Below are 20,121 nucleotides of genomic sequence, written 5' to 3' on the forward strand. Positions count from 1 at the left end.
CCCCCCCCCCCCCACTGCTGGCCTCTGCACTGTGCGTCACACCGCTGACCTCCACACTGTGCGTCACACCGCTGACCTCTGCATCACACTGCTGGCCTCTGCACTGTGCCTCACACTGCTGACCTCTGCACTATGTGTCAACCCGCTGACTTCTGCATTCCGGCAATTACATTTTTCAAATTGATTGGGCTGCGCAGCAGCCTTGTGGGGAACCACGTGGCGCCTTCTTACAGGGCTTCCGCCGGCCACACATCTTCCCCTCCTGAGACCTTCTGCACCCCTGCGACCCTCTTCCAAAGACTTCAGACTGATACCCCAGAGCAGAGTTGCAGCACAGAGTACTGTATGTACCAAATTCATATACTACTATTCTAAATTGTTGTATTATGTATTGCTTGTATTTGTAGTCCTCTATAGCTGATGGTATTTTATATAAGTGTAAGCTCCTCTGTGCAGAGACTGATGTGACTGGGTTTATGACTAGGCTGGGAGCCCTATTACCATGGTCAGCCACTAAACTGTTTTTAGTTATAAGACTTTTGTCTCCTCTGCTAGTCAGTGGAAATATTGCCACCCCTGCTACCAGGATTTGAAACAAGACTGACATTCTTACTACTTTGGCCTGTGTTCTCTCATACCACCCCATTGGATACCTTCTGCATTGAGACATTTTGTCCTCCATTGACATTTCTCATTACTTACAACTGCACTTGTTCATTTTGTCCTATGTTGTATTTTTTCCACTAAATAATAACAAACTAAAGGGATTTTTATGGGTTTCTTTCATAGTTTATTTGTACTATTCATGCTTGGTGGTTTATATTGTTTTGATTTATTTATAACGAAAAATATCTTTAGGTTAAGCAGACATAAAGAAAATGTGCATGAACTTCCTAATATTTTATTAACAACGTTTATGAATTTCTCTATCCATGTATATCTCAAGAAAAGTGAAGATGATTAAAAAGAAAAAATTCTATGAAAATAGCATCAGGTTCCCTTTTCACTATCAATAAGAACCTATAAAAATTGATCATAAAAATATGTTAAAACATAGCGCCAGTGCAACTATGAGCATCACCAAAATTGGTGTACAGCTCCGAACTATGAGTGGACAGCTCACCTAACAATAACTATTAAAAATGTTAAAAAAAACTAGGATAAATGAGCCATCCATATCAAAAACATTCCTTCATTAACTATTGTGGCAGTGCATGGCAATGCGGCGACTTGCATGGCAACATTGGCACCAGGACTCTCAGCCAAAGGGGCTGAGAGGGTCCAGAATGTGAAACGTGTTAAAAGGAAGAGCCTGGCTTTTCAGGTTCTTCCAGGTTTTCCTAATTGTAGCTGGGATCTGGAGCTCTGGAGATTTCGTAGAGCTCTGGGTGGGATGAGATCTCCAGTCCTGGGGGCTCAGAGAGGAGTGTTGGAGTTCTGTGTGTGCAGGGAGTACACGGACACAGAGAAACTCGAGTGCGTGCTGACGCACAAGGAACAGCCAGGGGTGGCTGGGAGAGGTCAGGAAGGTCGGTGACCCAAGGGACCTGTTGGACGCACTGCTGGGAGAGCAGAGTGAGTGCCCACGAGGGGAAAGAGGTCAGGAAGGTCGGGGATCCTAGGACCTGTGGTACAGACTGCTAAGAGAGCAGAGTGAGGGCTCACGAGGGGTGAGCAGCGTGAGTGTCTTGAAGCTGTGGAAAGCTACCGAGCGAAGCTAAAAGACTGTAATTTATGTTGCGGCTAGAAACCGTCTTGTGCACAGGGGAGGTCTACCCTGTGGATGGAATTATATATTTGTGTTTGCCCTAAATAAACTGCATTTTACTTGCACCTCCTGTCTACAGTGGAGTGTCCTTGTTACACTATATATGTATACATACTGTATGTAACTATGAATCCCAATACCAAAAAACTTCCCAATGTGTCTTAAAACATCTGTAAACAATGTCAAAACCATCCGCAGCACTCACTCCCCAACACATCCGGTGAGATGAAAGTCATAATTACAGCAAAGTGAATCTGTGTATTGCAGTTTAGAATAGGTGTATCAGTAATGCAACATATTCTGCTTGTACACAGGGCCGGATTTACTCTCTCTGCTGCCCCAAGTCCAGGTTCCTCAAAGTGCCCCCCTAACTGCCAAACCCCCCAATGGAGAATGGCAGACCTGCAGACCAAGTGATCTTGACGACATTGCCGAGATCTCTTGTACAAAGCAACCGGCGGCTTCCCGCTGTACATTTAGCTCTGCTTGCCCAAAGCAGGGCTAAATGTAGAAAACTACCCACCCGGCGCCCGGGACTGCATGTCATGGGTATCGGAAGATAGGAATTCCACACCCCTGCTGCCCCTCTTCTCCCTGCTGCCCCGAGGCCGGGCCTTGGTTGGCCTTGTGAGAAATTCGGCCCTATCTGTACAATGTTTCCATTTTATATAACTTGACTGTCAGGGATACCGGCACAGGTGACCCCATACCTGCGCAGGTACCCACACAGGCAGACCAAACACTTATGACCACACCGGACAGGGCAGAATGATATATATACAGTTTATTCAACAGCAAACTAAACAACACCTAAAAACAAACATAAATAAGTAACCTCACCCAGACTACTAGCAGGTAAAGGCAACAGGAGGACAAGCAGGTAATGGCAACAGGAGGAAAGGCAGGTAATGGCAACAAGAGGACAAGCAGGTAATCGCAACAAGAGGACAGGCAGGTCTACAAATGGGTAACCGGGCTCGGGACACAAACAAGGCACAGGACTGGTAACAGGACTCTGGACGGGAAGCAGGATTCTCTGGAACTGGGGACTCAGGCTTCAAGTTTCAGGAAACAGGAAATGATAATGAGCCATCATCCTGACTGCAGGGAGGGTTTAAATATCCTCCCAGGAAGCACCAGGTGATGGCTAAGTACTGGCAGCTGGGAAACACCCGCAGGTGAGCACTGGAGCTGCATGTCTCAGCTCCTGCGCCACCTAGAGGCGCTCTGGATCCTAACATTGACAGTCTCTGTCATTCGCAGCCATGCTGGTTCCCAGCTAGGAATATTGACTAATTATGTCACAATTAAAGTCCAGCAAGCCTTGACTCCACAGTGATTAAGCACTTTGAATGTATCAGGACACTCATTCAGTTAATTTAGTATGTAATGCTGGTGTACTAACAAATTGCTGCACTGCGTTAGAAATGTGGACCGCGTCACTTCCGGTGACGTGGTCTTAGTAGTTACAGGCATTATCGGCTGATCCCGCAAGTGCAGAACAGCTGATCCGGTCCAGAATTTCCACAAGCTATTTGCCTGTATTGCGCATGTGAAGCCAGTGGGTACAGAAAATGTACAGGTAAGGTGCCTGTGTAAGGTGCCTCAAAACTTAACACATAATAAGAATAACAAAATAATCCTAGTAACAAAATTAATTATTTATATTTCTTTTATTATTATTAGGTATGACCAATACCGGTATTGAGTACCGATATATTTTTAAGTCCCATTCAGGAAGCCAGGCGGCGTGTAATGGCTGGCCACCTGGCTTCCTGATTAGTCGGGAAGTCGGGGACCCAGCTTCCCGATTAGCAGGGAAGCCGTCCCAATGCTTCTCGTCACTAGGTGACGAGGGAGCCTGAAGCCGGCTTCCCGACCATTCAGAAAGTCGGGGCGCCGCATCATTACACGGTGCCTGGCTTCCTGATTGGCCAGCTTCTGACCAATCAGGAAGCCGGGCAACGCGTCATTACACGTGTAATGACGCTGCATTAGTTTGTGTGTATGGTTTGGATGTGTGGGGGAGTGAGTGCCACTGATGTTTTTTGACAACATTGTCAGAAGTTTTAACACACATTGGGAAGTTTTTTGGTATTGGGATTTATATTTACACGCTCGTTTATACTCGTTCTCTTTGTACCGTTTTGATCCCTAAGAAAAAAATATAATAAAAAAAACCTCATCTCTTAATGTCAATTGAAATAGCTGAGTTTCATTTACTGTGCCTTGTTCACATTATTATTTCCAGGTCATATTCAGTGTGTTTATTGCCCACCCGTTCTGTTACTGGGAAACACAAAGGAACAATGTCTTGGATATTTATTATTACATATTGTGTAAAATGACTTCTACGTTCTGTCAATCAGAACTCTATCTTACATCATTTCTATTAGTGAAATGTGTTAAGCTGACCATAAACTATGTGAATTTCAGCCAGTTTTCATGCCACTCTCAGCACCTTTCCGGCTGTCATCCCTCAATCAGATTGTATGAGCCAGTTGGGAAATCTTTGAACGGTGCTTGCAACCAATCAGCTGCATCACCATCTGTGTATTATGAGAGTGGCTGGCGGCTGCGTCAGTTACACAGGAATTAGTAGGGTTTCCTTGATCAACACTCGTAAGCGTTGATGGAGGAATGTGCTCTCTTTTTTTTTGCTCAGCCAATGGGTTGAATTAAAAAAATAGAACAGTGTATGGCCAGCTTTACCTAATGCTTATCTATTTCTCCTTTGAAAGACAGGGCCATTATAACCCATGACCATTGTTAAAAGGTATGTATACCCCAACAATTATTTTTTTTTATTTGCTTATTTTGATCTGCTAAATATAACATTGAAAGTTTTTTTTTATATCTGCTTGATAAGTGAAAAATAAAATGATTGATGTTGCCAGAAATCTTGTGAGCAGATAACTTCTTTTGTTATCTGCCTGGGCACAAGGAGAGGTGATGGCGTTGAGCAGGGAAAGGAAATTAAGAGGGGTCTGTGTTCTTTGTAATACATCAGAAATGAAGTTGGCAGGGCTGACAACATGTGCTTTGAAATTCAGAGCCAAAAGTGCACTGTGTTTTTACATCAAAATAGTAGCACCCTATTTTTCTGGCATAGCAACAGTTACTTTTTTGTACTTGCAATGTGCTTAAAGGGATAACATATGGTGAAATGTGCATGTATCGCAGAGGTGTACAAAATATATATATATTTTTTTCTAATTTTGCATTGACATGCACTTTAAGTGAACATGTACATTATGATCTGTGGAGTAATCCACTGGCATGTGTTTTGATAAAAATGTCACCAATTTGACTTGTCAGCCCAATAAATACCACACAAAAATGCATGCCCACATACAGAAGACTGTATCTCTTATACTGCCAGCAAAGATTTAAAGCAGCAAAATGATTTAAAAAAATAAAACAAACATTTGTACAAAACCAATCTCACAGCAAATCATATCTCCTGAAGTCTCAGCCTGCTTGATTGATATATTTTCCTATACGGCAATGGCTGGTAAAAAAAATATTTCAAATTGGAAATAATAATGCTGTATCCATGTATACATTTAACAGTACTATAGGGAAGTGGTTCTTACTTCCTTTGAAAGGAAAGATCTGCCAGTGCTGCAGTCTCACAAATGGAGAAATGCACCTTATGTACTGCCAGGGAAAAAATGATTTTATTTTATGTCAATTTTTTTTAAGAATGGCCTTGAATTATTAAATATAATAACTAACAATCAACCTAGTTCATTTGGTAGAGCATTATTTTGAGGGTCACAAATTCAAATTTGTCTGCCCTTACAGCTTGAAGTATCAAAACATGACCCAAGGTTTGCTTTCAAAGGTAAGCATTCTTCAAGCTAAGTTTACCATTAGTTTATCTCTCTGAAACAGAAAGAAGAATCAGTGATGTTTAAATTTTATTTTTCTTTACTCAAACAGTATACTAAAGTAGAGTTAAGTATAAACTAAACAAATTTGAAAAAAATAAATATAAATCTATTTCTCTTGGGGGACAAAGGTATCATAGAAAGTAATACGTAAACTAAACAGACATATTGGCTTGCCCTCTTGGTCTTTATCGAATGTAAATCTATAAGACTTTTTGTGAACAAACTATATTGCATTGCAATCACATCAAAATATTGATGGGTTTTTGCACAGCTATCCATCAAACTTCTTACGAACAAAGAGCTACTAAAGAAGCTGAAAATCATGCTATTAAAGATAATTACAAAACCTGCAGAAAGAAAGGCTAGAAAAATATCTTCAGCTGTAGAATTTACTCTTGTTATATGAACAAACTCAAACAGTTTAAAATACTCTGAGAATTAGGTTAAAATACGATGACCTCTAATTATAATTTAAGCTTCAAGTGTAAATAAGTATAATACTATTAAAGATTATTAAAAACCTGCATACTTTTGACAACTATTAGAAAATTGTAGCGTTAAGCTTCCATGCTGTCCATGTAGGTTCAGTGATTGAAGTTTTTACAAATTTTAGTTTTATATAAGTTCCTAATCAGAAAGCAGGCATAAGTTAAAAAAAACAAAACATTTATCAGAGATATAGGATATTGAACCTAGTTTCTAATATACAGTATTTAAAACATTTTATTTTTGCATGTAAATAACATTTACTAATGTTAATACCAAAATGAGCTATAATGAATCATAAGCTTGAAGCTTAGCTTTTAAAATAAAAATTCTAATAATTATTATAGAAATAGTATGTACTAGAGATAAAAGACATTATTTTCAGTTATGTGAACCATATAACAACCATGCACATGCACACATTATGCTAAGACTTACTTGGTATGTATCGAGCTGCTCAGGAGTGAAAATTGTTTGCTTGTTTCCCATGCTAATACCTGTTTACTGATTCTAGTGCCCCTGACATGCTTTTGTTTCTGAGCTTTTATACTAAGTCTGAATATTAGGATAATAAAAGCTGCAGGAACAGCAGGGTCAGGCACAGTGGAAGATCAGATGTCACTGTCCCATTCTTCCTGCATTTCGGATTCATAATAGGAGCATTTCATCAAATCTTTGATCTGGATAAAGAAGTCTGGCACACACGGCTTCCATCCAGCATCATTCATGAGCATATAAATAAGCTGCTATAATTACACCTCTTGTTTCATGTCCAACAAATACTCATATTACATCATTTAGCATGCCTATTGCTAAGTAAGTTCATTCATTATAGTGGTTTAGTATTGCCTCTTAGTAAACACGGTATTGGTAAATGTTCACTAATAAAAGTTCACAAAAGATATTTTATTTGTGTTTTTAGAATGTTAAAACATGTATGCATAACCAGAGCATTTATAGTCTCTGTTATGTTGTGTATTATACATCTATTGTCTTGTTAACTGTATTTCCACTTTTGCAGTCAAATTTAGGAAAACTCCTCCGTATGTTCGTTATGTGTTCCTATTTACACAGCAAACTGAAAAATAACTTTAAAAAATATTCTTCCCTTTTAGATGTTTTGTTAAATCAGGCAAGATGGCTGATTACAGGTTTTTCTTAGCCCTTACACAGTGGTATGTCCTGGTCTGTCCTAATGGAAAGACTTGGGACTGAAATTTGAGATTGTGTTTATCTGATAAGCTCCATTAACATACAATGGGCAAGCCACCTCTGAATGGACGAGACCCCGAACCCATCACAGCCCCTCCTAACACTTCAAAGAAATAGAAGCAAGTGGAAAATGTAACCCTTAACACGGTAACCCGAGTAAAAGCTATTAAACCACCTTCCGTCCATGGTCGTTTGTGAACGGCCGAACGGGAATCCGCTAGGAGCGGGAGGGTGTCTTAAGACGTCCTGCCCCTCCACTCTCGTGTGCGGCGCTCCGCGCACACGAGAGGGATAACTGTGAGCATGTAAACAGCCAGCAATGGCTGTTTACATACAAGCGATGCGCTGTGCGCATCCCCCCCGTACCTCTGTCCCGCCGTCTCCTCGCCGCTGCTGCCGGTCCCGTGATCCGCTGTGGTTGGTCCGGCTGGGACCGGCACGGCAATGCTCCAACAGCAGATCAAAGGGAGATCAGTACTCGATCTCCCTTTGATCTCTTTTCCTGTCCCTGAATGCAGGAAGTGATGTATATTACATCACTTCCTGCATTCAGTGTCACTCTCCGGTGCGGAACACCGGAGAGAAGCTGATGAAACAGATCTCTGCTTCATCAGCTTCTCTGGGGGTCCCTTGGTGAACTGGCTATCACATGGGGGATTTCTTAGTCCCCTATGTGATAGCAATAAAGTCGTCAAAAAAAAAAGTTAAAAAAAAATTTAAAGCATTAAACAAATAAAGAAGCGGAAAAAAATATTCACAAATAATTTTTTTTTTAAAATGTTTTAAAGTCCCACACATACACACGCAAACATGCGTAGGGTGTGCCTATGTACAAAAATGACGATTGCGCCCATTATGCCACACATGTTACATATCGCCGCGAACGTCGGAGTGAGAGCAATAATTTAAGGGCCATCAATCACTGATAACACTAAACTGATGAGCGGCAAAAACTTTTAAAGCGTCGCCTATGGCCAATTTTAGTTGCAGTAGTTTTCTGCGATTTCGCAGGCACCTGCAATTTTAAAGCTTGACATGTTTGGTGTCTATTTACCCGACGTGACCCCATCTTTTATATTTTACCCAAAAATTGGGGTGATAATAAATGTTTCATAACATTTTATAGGCAAATATGTTTTTTTTTCAAAATATAGGGTACTTTTTTTGTTATATAGTAAAAAATAAAACCCCCCAGTGGTGATTAAATACCACCAAAAGAAAGCTCTATCTGTCCCCAAAAAATGGTATGAAATTTGTTTCAGTACAGCTTCGCTTGACGGTATAAACGTCAGTCAAAGTACTGCAGCGCTGAATACTGAAAAATGGCCCGGCGAGGAAGGGGGTGAAACACCATGGTCTTCAAGTGGTTAAAAAGCAAGAGGCATTTAAAAAAAAAAATTTTAGCTTTGTTAATGGGAACATGTAACATATATATAATAGGTGTTATCCCAATTTGGCTTCGAAAGTGGAATTACACTTTAAAGTAGCTCAAGCAAAGTAAACCCTTGTATGCAGAGGAATTACCCTAACTCACAGGGTTTTAGTTTTTTTTATTTGGAAGTTACTGCTGATGACTAGGAAACCCTACTCTTAAAATGTACTTCATTTTCAGGAATCTGGTGTTCTTGGAACACCATCTCATTCTCTCCAATTGACTTTTTCCAGGTATGTCCACATATTGCTATGTCATTAGAAGATCTGGAGCCACATCATCACATTGATGACATTTTGTACTGGGACTCCTTCTTTCTTCTCTTGGTTTCCCACATTTTTCAAGTGCTTTCCTCCTTCTTGTCTCCACTCCTCTAGAGATCAGTGTATGACCCCTTCATAAGGGCTGGATTTACCTACTGGGGTTCATCAGTAAAAACAAAGACACAAACCTATGCTGAAGAAAAGGTACTTTACAGGGAATGTGATACACAGTGGATCATGTATGTATACAGTTGTGATACATGGTACAGCATATATGTACAGTATATACTGTACATTCATACAATGCTAACAGTACCTGCCTGATTAAAGTTCTTACACAACCTTTCTCAGTGTTCAGCTCCAAGCAAACAGCTAAATACAGGACCAAAAAACATATATGATAGCTGTTTGACATCATAAATTATTTGTATTCCTGTCCATCCGTCCCGAGATTTACCCAGCACTGCCCCACAGCACAGTCCTTTCTAGCAGGGGAAGGTAGATGATCTTTCTCTGCTGCATTTTCCCTATCATGTACAGGTCTCTTCCCCACCTGTGACTAGACAGTGAAAGGAGAAGCAGCAAACTGATAAGCTAATTTATCTCCCAGATAGCAAGCAATTGAGCTGCAAGTTTGAAAATAACTTGCTAAACTATTGCAGACTTGCCAAGTTTCCCAATTTTGTTGCACAATTACAGCAAGTCTGCATTGCAAGTCTCCAGACCAGCGAGCTTGCAGAGCTCTTGCTAAGACCTGCAGGCCTCTTGCTGTAGACTTGTCAAGCAAATTTGCTACAAATTCAAAAAGTGTCAACTAGAACTTGTGCTGCAAGTGTTCTGCAAGTCTACAACTTGCCAGGAATATGTGCAGCAAGTTACCAAAAATTACAATTTCACCCTGCCACAAGTTTGTAGCAAGTTATCTTTGCTATCTGGGCTGTCACTCACCTATTAGCATTTAGCAAGTATAGCAAGTTATTTATTGTCTTTGTTACAACTGATCTGTCCCGATTGGGTAAAAAATTGCTCAATCAGAGAAAAGAACACTGGTGGTACAAGGATTTTAGTAGGTTATGATTTGACAATTGGGAGCTGTAAAAGGTCAACTCGAACCTTGTCCAGAAGTAGACAACAGTGATATAACTTGGCTCTGAGAGGAATTTATTCTGTGTAGCCATGTAATCATGCTTCTGGATATTTCCTGCCCAGAAAGAGTGCAACCATTTCAGTCTTGTTCCCCCAGGTGCATTGCACAAGTGGAAGTGTTAATTGAGACTGGATTATAATTGAACATTTATGGCTGACAGAAAGAAAGAAAACTATTTATAATGGAAGTGGTGGAATGAAGAACAGACATTGGGGGGAATTTATAAAAACTGGAGCAGACAAAATCTGGAGCAGTTGCCCATGGCAACCAATCAGCTTCTATCTTCAGTCTGTTTAGTTAAGCTTTGAAAATGAAAGCTGGAAACTGATTGGTTGCCATGCACAGCTGCTCCAGATTTTGTCTGCTCCAGTTTTGATAAATCTCCCTCATTGTGGTTGAATGACGCTTAGTAAAGTAATGTATATTTAAAGGTTACTACTGCAAAGAGTTCAACCTGTAATCTGCCTAAAATTAAAAGCAAATCTTCCATTCATCTTGCTTTATATTCAAGTCTGGACATCACTTTATTTATTCTTATCACGGTGAATTGTAGGGGTACATGTGAGAAGATGGTTGGTGAACAGATGTAAAGTGTGTGACGCATATGTCAGTGAGTGTCTGTTTCACAGAGACCAAGGATAAAGCAAGTTGGCCAGACTAACTGATTCTGATGAAACTCTGAATGTGACTTGAAGAGCCATCATGAACTATCCTCTGTTTCCTCCACCTGAGGAGTTGTCATGCTGAATATGACTTGGAATGTTGTCTCAGGATCATCCCCTGGACCCACTATAGTAGAGGGATCAATGCAATCAAATAGGAGCTCCTAATAAAAGACTGCGAATACTCAGCTCTACATCCAAAGAAGTTATCGTCTTAATCACAGCTACAAATGATAAATGGACAGTGTCACCCTCTTACAAGCTGAGCACAGCAGAGCAGAACAGTATCACTGTCATTTATGCCCACAAGTGTTTTCATTAAATGTCTCCTTGCAGCATGCAGACAGCCCTGTTATAGAGAACTTCATGCACCTAGGAGAGGTAAATAATGGCAGCCAACATTTTATAGACCTATAATATACCCCTCTGCACCTTAACTCACACTCACTATACTCCCTAGTTCATGCTCATTCTCTTCCCTAATGCACCCTCTCCTCACTAAGGGTCTCCATACACATTAAAATTTGACCATGCAATATCTGTACAATTAACTTTAGTTTTGCCACAACTATGTATTATGAGGACCTACCTAATTTATCCAATTAGGCAGGCCCTTGCACTACATAGTTGTTGGTAAATCTTAAGGTGCCCATACACTGCTCGATTCTCGTACGAGAATCGCGGTAAATCCCACGATTCTACAAGAATCAAGCAGTGTGAACGAAGACGTGCGACCGTTTCTTCTGTACGGTCGCACGTCTTTTGTCTAAGGAGCATGCTAGAAAACCAGCCGAGAATCGTACGATTTTCGGCTGGTTTGAACGGTGCTCGGGAGACAAATGCTGAACGGGCCGGTGTGCGCACGTGCACACTGCCCGTTCAGCATTGCGGTCATTGGAAGCCCGCCCCTCAGGGGGGCGGGCTTGCGATGATCGAGAGTACGATCTGCCTGTCCAAGATGGGCAGATCGTACGTTTTTTTAATCACTTTACAACCATCACAAGACTAAGGTCTTGCGATGGTTGTACAGTGTATGGCCACCTTTAGGCCCCTTTCACATGGGCAGTCTGATCAGGTACACCTGTCAGTTTTTCAAGCAGACCCGATCAGATGTCCAATGTTAGTCTATGGGCAGCCGTGTGTAAACGGACGGGTGTCTGTTTACATACGGTTAGCCCAGACTCTGGCCAGGTCCGGAAAAACACACGGATCACAGATCTGCTACACCGGACCTGATCATGAAGTCGGAAATAATCTGATGTAAATGGACACATGTCCATTTACATCCGAATCCCCGTAGACTGACATGGGGTCAGATAATTTCAGTTTTTCCTCTATCACAAGATGGAGGAAAAAACTGGACATACATGGATGTCACAACAGTGACATCAGCTCTGTAACGCTCTCATCAGGTGGGGATCTGTGCACAGATCCCCTCCTGATCAGCCTGTGTGAAAGGGGCCTTAAGGACATTGTACAATCAGATTATATATATATATATATATATATATACTGTATATATATGTGTGTGTGTGTATGTGTGTGTATAATGTATATATACAGTCATGGGCAAAAATATTGGCACCTCTGCATTTCTGTCAGATAATGCACCAGTTCGCACAGAAAATTGTTGCATTCCACGCAAAACTCCAAAAATGGACAGATACATTTTAAATGGGCTCATTTTTCCACACTTGCATAGTACAGTTTTATATGCCTCATAATGATGCCACCTGTAGTTGTGATTCTGACTAAGCTTTGAATAGGATGCTGGAGAGTGGGCAAGAAAATAGTGACATATTTTTTCCATAGGCTAATTTCCCAGTTGCTGGTCCCAAAAGGCCATGTGCATTTGGGTTCTGTTATCCATCAGCTAGCAATCAAGGTGTGACGTGACCAATTTTTAAGCTGCTTATAGCTTGATTACATGGCACAGTATGACACTGCAGATAGTCTCAATTTACCTTTGTTCTAGGCTCAAAAAGCACTGGCAGCATTTAATAAAAGACCAGCAGCGGTTTCCTATGCTGCAGTAGGGAACACACACTACTTCTGTGAGTAGAATGTAATGCAGAAGGATGAACAATGTCTATGTGAATGTTTTCATTTATCCAGGTCATGGCATAGCTAGTAGTAGTTAGTCACTTTCAACTGAACTTGTGATGTTGAAGATGCTTTACCACTTGGCTTTCTCACTTCTAATGAGTGTTTGAACGTAAATAAGCATTTATAACCAAAAAGGTAACTCTGTCACCTTAATTTAACCACAATTGTGTCATGAAAAGATGTGGAAAAATAGGAAGACCTGTCACCTACATATACAGGTTTATTCACAAAAGGGTGAAGAGTTTGGAGAAGACAGGAGAAGTGAACAATCTAGGACAACATAGCTGAACTGGAAAGTTTTTTAGGTGCTGTTTGTCATTTTCACATCATGAACATTTTGGTTGCGGGAAGTCTGTGATAAACATGCTTCTGATCAACCAATGTTTGTGAGTACTTTCAACCATTTTGAATGGCTTATTCAAATAAATGTATTTCACGAGGAGAGGATGCTGTCCTTTTGTGTTCATTTTGCATTTACTTTGCTGCACCTAGTTTTGATGTGTTTGATAATCCTAGTTAATCCTGGCATTCTTAAATATGTTCAACCAGTACTTCCCTTTTAGGGCTCGTTCCAACTTTACTGGTGTGTCGGTAAGTTGTTGGGTCCAGTTGAGGGTGGCTCACCACAGGGAGCAATAGCAAGACCCAACAATTCAGCAGCTCTGTAGAAATCCATTGTAACATGTTTTAATGTCATTTCAAAAGTAGATTTTTAATTCTGTGGCTTTCATAAAAATAATACCTGGTGAATTTACAATGAAGATCCTAAGTCAGGCACTTTCTGTTACAGGGTGACTTTGCTCTGTTCTTGTCTGCGACTTGTGGTCTTGCACTCTCAAATTGTCTCCAATGGGCTTCCGATGGAGACAATTGGTCCACTGTTCTTAATCAGTGTTCCGATAAATGTCAGAATTTATTGACAGGTGTATTTTACCTACAGTTACCTACTTCTGTGCTGCATTTGACCTGCTTCAAGCTGCGTTGGCATTCCCATAGGCTTGTATAGGAAGACATGCAGTTCTGATGTGAAGAAAAGCATGTTGACATAGGCCCTAAATGTAATTTAGTTAGGGTTCCCACCTATTTTTACTTTCCAACATCTACAAATAAAGGAAATACTAGTTTTGGTCAACTGACCCCTTAAAGCAAATCTATAATGTCAAGAGTGACAAACATTTCATAGAGTAACAAAAGCAACAATTTCAGATCCCGCAGCTGGAGAGGGGATCTGACTGGAGAAATCAAATGAATGACCCCTTGTAGGAAGGTACAAACCTGAGAATTAGCTGCCAAGGGCAGAGACCTGACCCTTGATGGTACTAAGAGTTTAGAGGCTGGTCCTACCCTGACTCAAGAAACAACAAAAAAGATTTGCCCCGTGGACTATCTCCACTTATCCATGACTCACACCAATGCAAATAGGCTTTCCTGGCCTAACCTTATTTTTGTTTTGCCGCTCTTTTGGGTGACAGGAGGACATTTACTAATGTCCTCCTGTCACCCAAAACTCAGAAAATAGCGGGCGATGGGTTGACGCTTCATCCAGGTCAAGATGAACCTGACCCATCTCACTACCTACATGATTACTCACAAAAGCATAATGGTGTTGTCTGTATAGACATGGATTGAATGAGCTGCTAAAAGATTCATTCAGCAGAAAACACAGACGATTCACCCGCATGACATTGCTCGCCAATCAAGGTTTCTCCAGATACCAGCAACCTTGCACTGACCAGGTGCCTAGGAGGCATCCCAAGCCCTGTAGGAGTGAAACAGCAATATCCTGGTGCAAGAATGTAGTCGAATCTCTGAGTCTAAAGACAGAGGGAATCTGTCCCACGCCATGAGGATGTTTGGTTAAAAACATCTTATGTGGAGCTGAGTAAATGGAACCGCTCTGGAAGACGCACCTGCAATTTATCCACCAATTTACAGATGTGAAAGCTTCTAGAATGTACTACTGTATATATAAATGATTTTTTTCTAGTGTTACTCCTGAATAGGAGCAATATCAGAGGATTGGGCAAGACTTAACAATACTGATAATCAAAGATTTAAGAAGACTACCCTGCAGCCTCCATCTCAGTAACTAGATATCATATTTATATATTATATACATATTTAGACAAAAAGGAGGTCAACACAAATGACAAGCTTCATTAATAAGTAAAAATTTGATTGAAGTAATAAAGGGAACCTAATCTTAAGAGCAGAATGTCAGACAGTAGGATGCCATAAAGAGAGGTTAGGCTAATGATGCATAGTAGACCCTGGCTGCTTTACATAAGCATGCTTTCCTGACCTGACACTCTCACAGTATATTCACACATAGAGAACAAGGCACATACAGTTACTGCTACTTAGACAAAGCTTACGTTATTTTTACCATTTAAATCAATTTAGGACGACCTCTATGTTCAGTATCTTTACAGTTTGTAAACACTTTATCCTCGTCATATATATATATACACATACACACACACACACAACAATATTTACATATATATATTGATATACAAATTAACAAAAAATTGTATATTTACCTATCGGTAATTTTCCCAGACCTCTGGGTTCCCAGTGAACCCAGAGATTTTAACAGGTTACTGTAAATCCTAAGGGAAAATTAAGCAACTTTCCTGAATAGTGAACTTTTGCGCAAGCCCTCAATGAGCTACCCAGTGGGTCTCAGAGGATGTGGCTAGAGGGTACTGACACCCAAGTACATATTGCCTGCCAGAAGAAAGTCCAATATATTTGTTATGGCAAGGTGAAGAGAGTTAAATCACTTTGAGCTTGCGAAGTCTATGAACGTATTATTCTACACTGTAGAATATGTGACATTTAATAGGTGCTCTAACATTCAACAAACACTCGACTGATGAGTAATCCAAGCAAGGCAGTCGTTTAATCCAACCTCCAAACCGCTTAAGGTAATTTTGGATGTGTTTGGATGTAGCACCTGCTGTAAAAGGTTTGAATTTTTAGAATGACTAGAAGATTTTAGTGTCAGAGTCTACATGAGAGGAAACCCTGAACAGATAGGCCACAGGCAAATAATTGCTATCACCCTATCTGGATAATTGTGGGTCCTATTTAGGAGCCTGAAACTACTGGGACTGCAGGAAACACATCAGCATTAAAATATCCACTACTCCTGCCAAGTTCACTCTTGACAAGGAGTGTCTGCACTTTGAGCTCTTAGGGGGTTACCATCAGGCTGAGATCTGGATAACCCATTTGCTGCTGATCCACAGGAACACTTGCTGGATAAGAAATATTGATTGTTGTCCAAGGTTTTGTGGTGTATAGTGTTAGCCAGGAAATTCTGGGGAGTTCAGTGCTGAATTCATGATTGGAGTGTACCTACATCAGCAGAGAGCAGTTCCTTCCTCCCTTATGACACTAAATCTATAAAAAAAATGGAAAAAAAAACCATATCATCCTTTGTTAATTTAAATCAATGCATAGGCTCCTTGGAACGAAAAGGCTCTCTGAATTCCAAGACGCTAGAGCTATCCTAGGTGGACGCCGTTTAGAGGAAGTCTTGTATGATGATTGTACTAGATTGTAAGCTCTCACGAGCAGGGCCCTCCCAACCCTATTGTACTGAAACTGTATTGTATTGTAAATTGTATTGTAACTGTACTGTCTCCACTATTTTGTAAGGCGCTGAACAAATTGTTAGCGCTATATAAATCCTGAATAATAATAGTAATAATAATGAAACATGTCAACGTCAACGAGCTCTGAGATTGGGAGAGACGCACGTTATATACAATACGAATATTTTTTTTTAAATCAGGTAGACCTTTATTAAATACGGTGCAACATGACTATGTTCACACTCACTTGCGGGTGAATCTTCTGAAGCATGTACATATTCTTCATCATCACCAAGTGTAAAATGTTAGTGAGCCAAAACCAGTAATGATAAATTAAGACTGTACAAGACAAGTGAATTAAGGCCATAAAATAAACTGAACACACATACATAAACTGAGAACTTGTCGTCTATTTAAACTACATCTGTAAACTGAGTAATTGTTTTACTGACCAGATATCCAAGTCCTCTGAAGCCATTGTGAAACTCACAAGTGAAAGAATTGACGTTTGCAGCACAAGCTCCTAAAATATTAATACACAAGGATAAATTGTGCAACAAAGTTGGACCTTTTTTTTCATTACAAAGCTGTTGAAGTTTACAACTTCTCAGAATACTCTTATTGATACACATATTCAATCTGAGATTAAAACATGTAGTATGTATGCTTCATTTTCATCTTTATGGAATTCACGGAATCTGCAACTGGAAGCTAAGTATTTTAGTGTTTCCTCACTTGGCTATCCATTGCATGTACTAGAAAGGATAGTGTAGTGGGTGCATGCATGTGTATGTATATTTATTTGTAGCAGCGTGTATGCATGTTTTGTTTTATTTTGCTTTTCCTGTAACTAAGTTGGAGCACGCAGCATTTTCGCCAAGTAAAGTATTTAAATGCTACTGGGGTCAGTTTCCTTGAGCTTTACTGCAAGAACAGACAACAAAATAGAAATTAAAGTTTTGCCAAGTAGTACATTTAGGCTCGTCCTTTGGATAAGCTTTACATTTGGGGGCTGGTCTTTGGAATCTGTAGTCCAAAGCAAAAAAAAAACATAGCACTTTTCTGTTTTGTTCTGAATTCGTTCAGATTCCTTATTTCTGTCATTCGGATGCATCCAGATGTCCAAATTTGCGGAAATTTGCACGAAATGTCAATTCAGAACGAAATTAATTGCACATGTCTAGCGGGAACCTCAGTGGAGAAAATCTGCAGAGCGGCTATTGGGTCTAATCAGGTTACCTTTTTCTATCTCGGTAAGTGTAGGTTTTCGCTCTGTCGTCTCTGGCCGGGGTGAAGGGAAGACGGCCAAACTGATTCTTCTCCTCTGCGGCCGCTGCAGCTACAGAGCGGCCGCGTAGGAGAAGAATCAGTTTGGCCATCTTCCCTTCAACCCGGCCAGAGAAGACAAAGCGATCGTCGCAGAAGCAGCGGCAGTTTCACCCCCGTCCTGCCGGCAGTGAACGCCCCCCCGCGCCGATGAACACAAGGAACCAGTAAGTTGCCCTGCAGTTCTGATGGAGAGAGCAGAATGTCAGACAGCTGCTTCTCCTTCACCGTCTGACCACAGGCTGGGGACGGGCACAACTTGTATGTTTTACTGAAAGGAGAATTTAAAAAGAAAAACTGACATGTAGGCTTTTAATGAAGAAGGGATTCTGTAGGTCTCTTCTGTCAAATTCTTCTTTCTACCTGCCAGCATTTAAAAAAAAATGTTTAGGCACACTGAGCGCACATGCGCAGTATGGTTCTGTGCAGGTACAAAGTAATTTCTGAGAGCATGATTGGGTTATCCCAGCCCGGCCATTCAAGAGGCTGAAGACTTTGAACCCAGAAGTGCCAATGATTTAAAGGAGCACTAACAAAATAGCGTACGTGCAGGGCAGGGTAGGGGTTAGGTGGGGCAACTGTATCGAGTAACTCTTAAGGCCTGGCTAGTAGCTCAGGGCCTGAAATTTTGAGCCCTGTGTTAGGACAATGCTAGGCAGCGTGGCTCCAACACTTCTACTGTGAACGAGCAGGTTACAAAATGTTTGGTAAGGCCTTGTTCACACCAAATGCAGAGCAGATCTGAATGAGTTTCTGCACACGCAGTGCAGTTGGCTGTGCCGCGTTTTAGCCGGGTTTTTGTAAAAAATAAAATAAATTTGTTTATAGTTTAAAATGGGCTTTCAATGCGTTCCAGGCGTTTGCATGTGTTTTTGATGTGTTTGCATGCGTTCCAGAGCAGGTAAAATAGGGGCTGCTCCAGTTTTTTTTACCTGCTCTGGAACTGAACGCTGCAATGTGAACTGGAGCAAAAAATACCATTGGAATACATTGGACGCAGTTTTGCTCCGGTCTGTAACTGCTCTGTTCTGCACCTGCTCCGCGCTTGGTGTGAACAAACTCTTCCAAAAGCATATTTTTTTCCAGAACCTGCAGTTTTACAAATGGCCACAAGATGGCGCTAGGAATGAGAAATCTGCACTTCAGATTTCACTCCACACGCTCGAACAGGCTGTAAGGTACTTTACACAAATGCACTTCCTGCTCCACCATTTTGTAGTCGGCCTTGGTCTACGAAGAAATGGCTGCCATAATGGAGACATGAAACCTGTTTAGTCACTGAAGATAGTTTAACATAGGGGCGTGGTGAGCGTAAGCTGGAGAACGCTCTGGTGGATATCATCCTGGGACCGGAAGTTTGTACTCAACAGAGTGGAGAAGACAAGATGTCGGAGTATACCTTAGCTCAGAAAGGACCTTTGAAGCTGAAAGGGATTGGAGACCTCAGCGAAGCCAAAAAGTAAGAACCCTACTTCCGGAAATGAGATGCATTGAACAGGGGGATTTCATGTATATTAAACCTTAATAATGTCCAGTACAGTCACTGTCAACGATTCGTATTTGTGTAAAGTAGCTTGTTGACAAGAAGTCATATATTAGATTGTAGTATCTATCTGTTAACTCCGGAGGAAAAAAAAAAGAAATCGGCTAACTAATCGTTTATGAAAAGATCATTTAGTTGCAGCCCTAGAGGGCACCTCCCTGAAATGATGGCAGATAGCAGAGGAGCCAATGCTATTCCCCTGCTATCTGCTGTTTCGGCCACCGCCTCTCTCCCCCCCCCAAAAAAAACCGATACTGCATGGGAATGAATAGCTAGGCTTCTATTGGCCAATTCAAATTGCAATAGAAAGCTGGCTATTGCACCCGCCTACTGCTGCTGTCAATCAGCAGAGGAAGACCTGAAGGAGAACATCACGCAATCAACATTTGTTGATTGACAGCAGCAGTGGGCGGGTGCAATAGCCAGACTTCTATTGCAATTTGAATTGGCCAATAGAAGCCTAGCTATTCATTCTCCTGCTGTTTTTTTTACTCTGACAGCGGAGCCGCTGTCATAATAATAAAAAAACAGATAGCAGGGGGATCCCGGAAAGTTATACTCTGAGTAAACCTTTCCGGGATGACATGTTTCTCCCCCGGGTCAGGGAGCTGCTATATTATAGCAGGAGACTCCTGGAATGTCCAGAAGAGTTGAGATGTCTGCCTTTGCGTCTGGGAT

General features: G+C 41.1%; 2 protein-coding genes across 2 annotated transcripts in view; one reads left to right on the top strand and one right to left on the bottom strand.

Annotated features, from left to right (window-relative positions):
- CIB3 (calcium and integrin binding family member 3) overlaps positions 1 to 16,860 on the bottom strand; it is a 39,998-nt gene extending 23,138 nt beyond the window's left edge. Inside the window, exon 1 of the mRNA XM_018555660.1 lies at positions 16,822 to 16,860. Within this exon, the coding sequence (XP_018411162.1) occupies positions 16,822 to 16,860 (39 nt within the window). The remainder of the gene's footprint in view (positions 1 to 16,821) is intronic.
- A 2,346-nt stretch (positions 16,861 to 19,206) lies between these two features.
- FAM32A (family with sequence similarity 32 member A) overlaps positions 19,207 to 20,121 on the top strand; it is a 9,230-nt gene continuing 8,315 nt past the window's right edge. The window contains exon 1 of the mRNA XM_018555665.1: positions 19,207 to 19,359. Within this exon, the coding sequence (XP_018411167.1) occupies positions 19,286 to 19,359 (74 nt within the window). The 5' untranslated portion in view covers positions 19,207 to 19,285. The remainder of the gene's footprint in view (positions 19,360 to 20,121) is intronic.

Source organism: Nanorana parkeri, unplaced genomic scaffold (assembly GCF_000935625.1).
Source record: "Nanorana parkeri isolate BGI_ZX_2015 unplaced genomic scaffold, ASM93562v1 scaffold207, whole genome shotgun sequence".
In the NCBI taxonomy this organism is placed as follows: Eukaryota; Metazoa; Chordata; class Amphibia; order Anura; family Dicroglossidae; genus Nanorana; species Nanorana parkeri.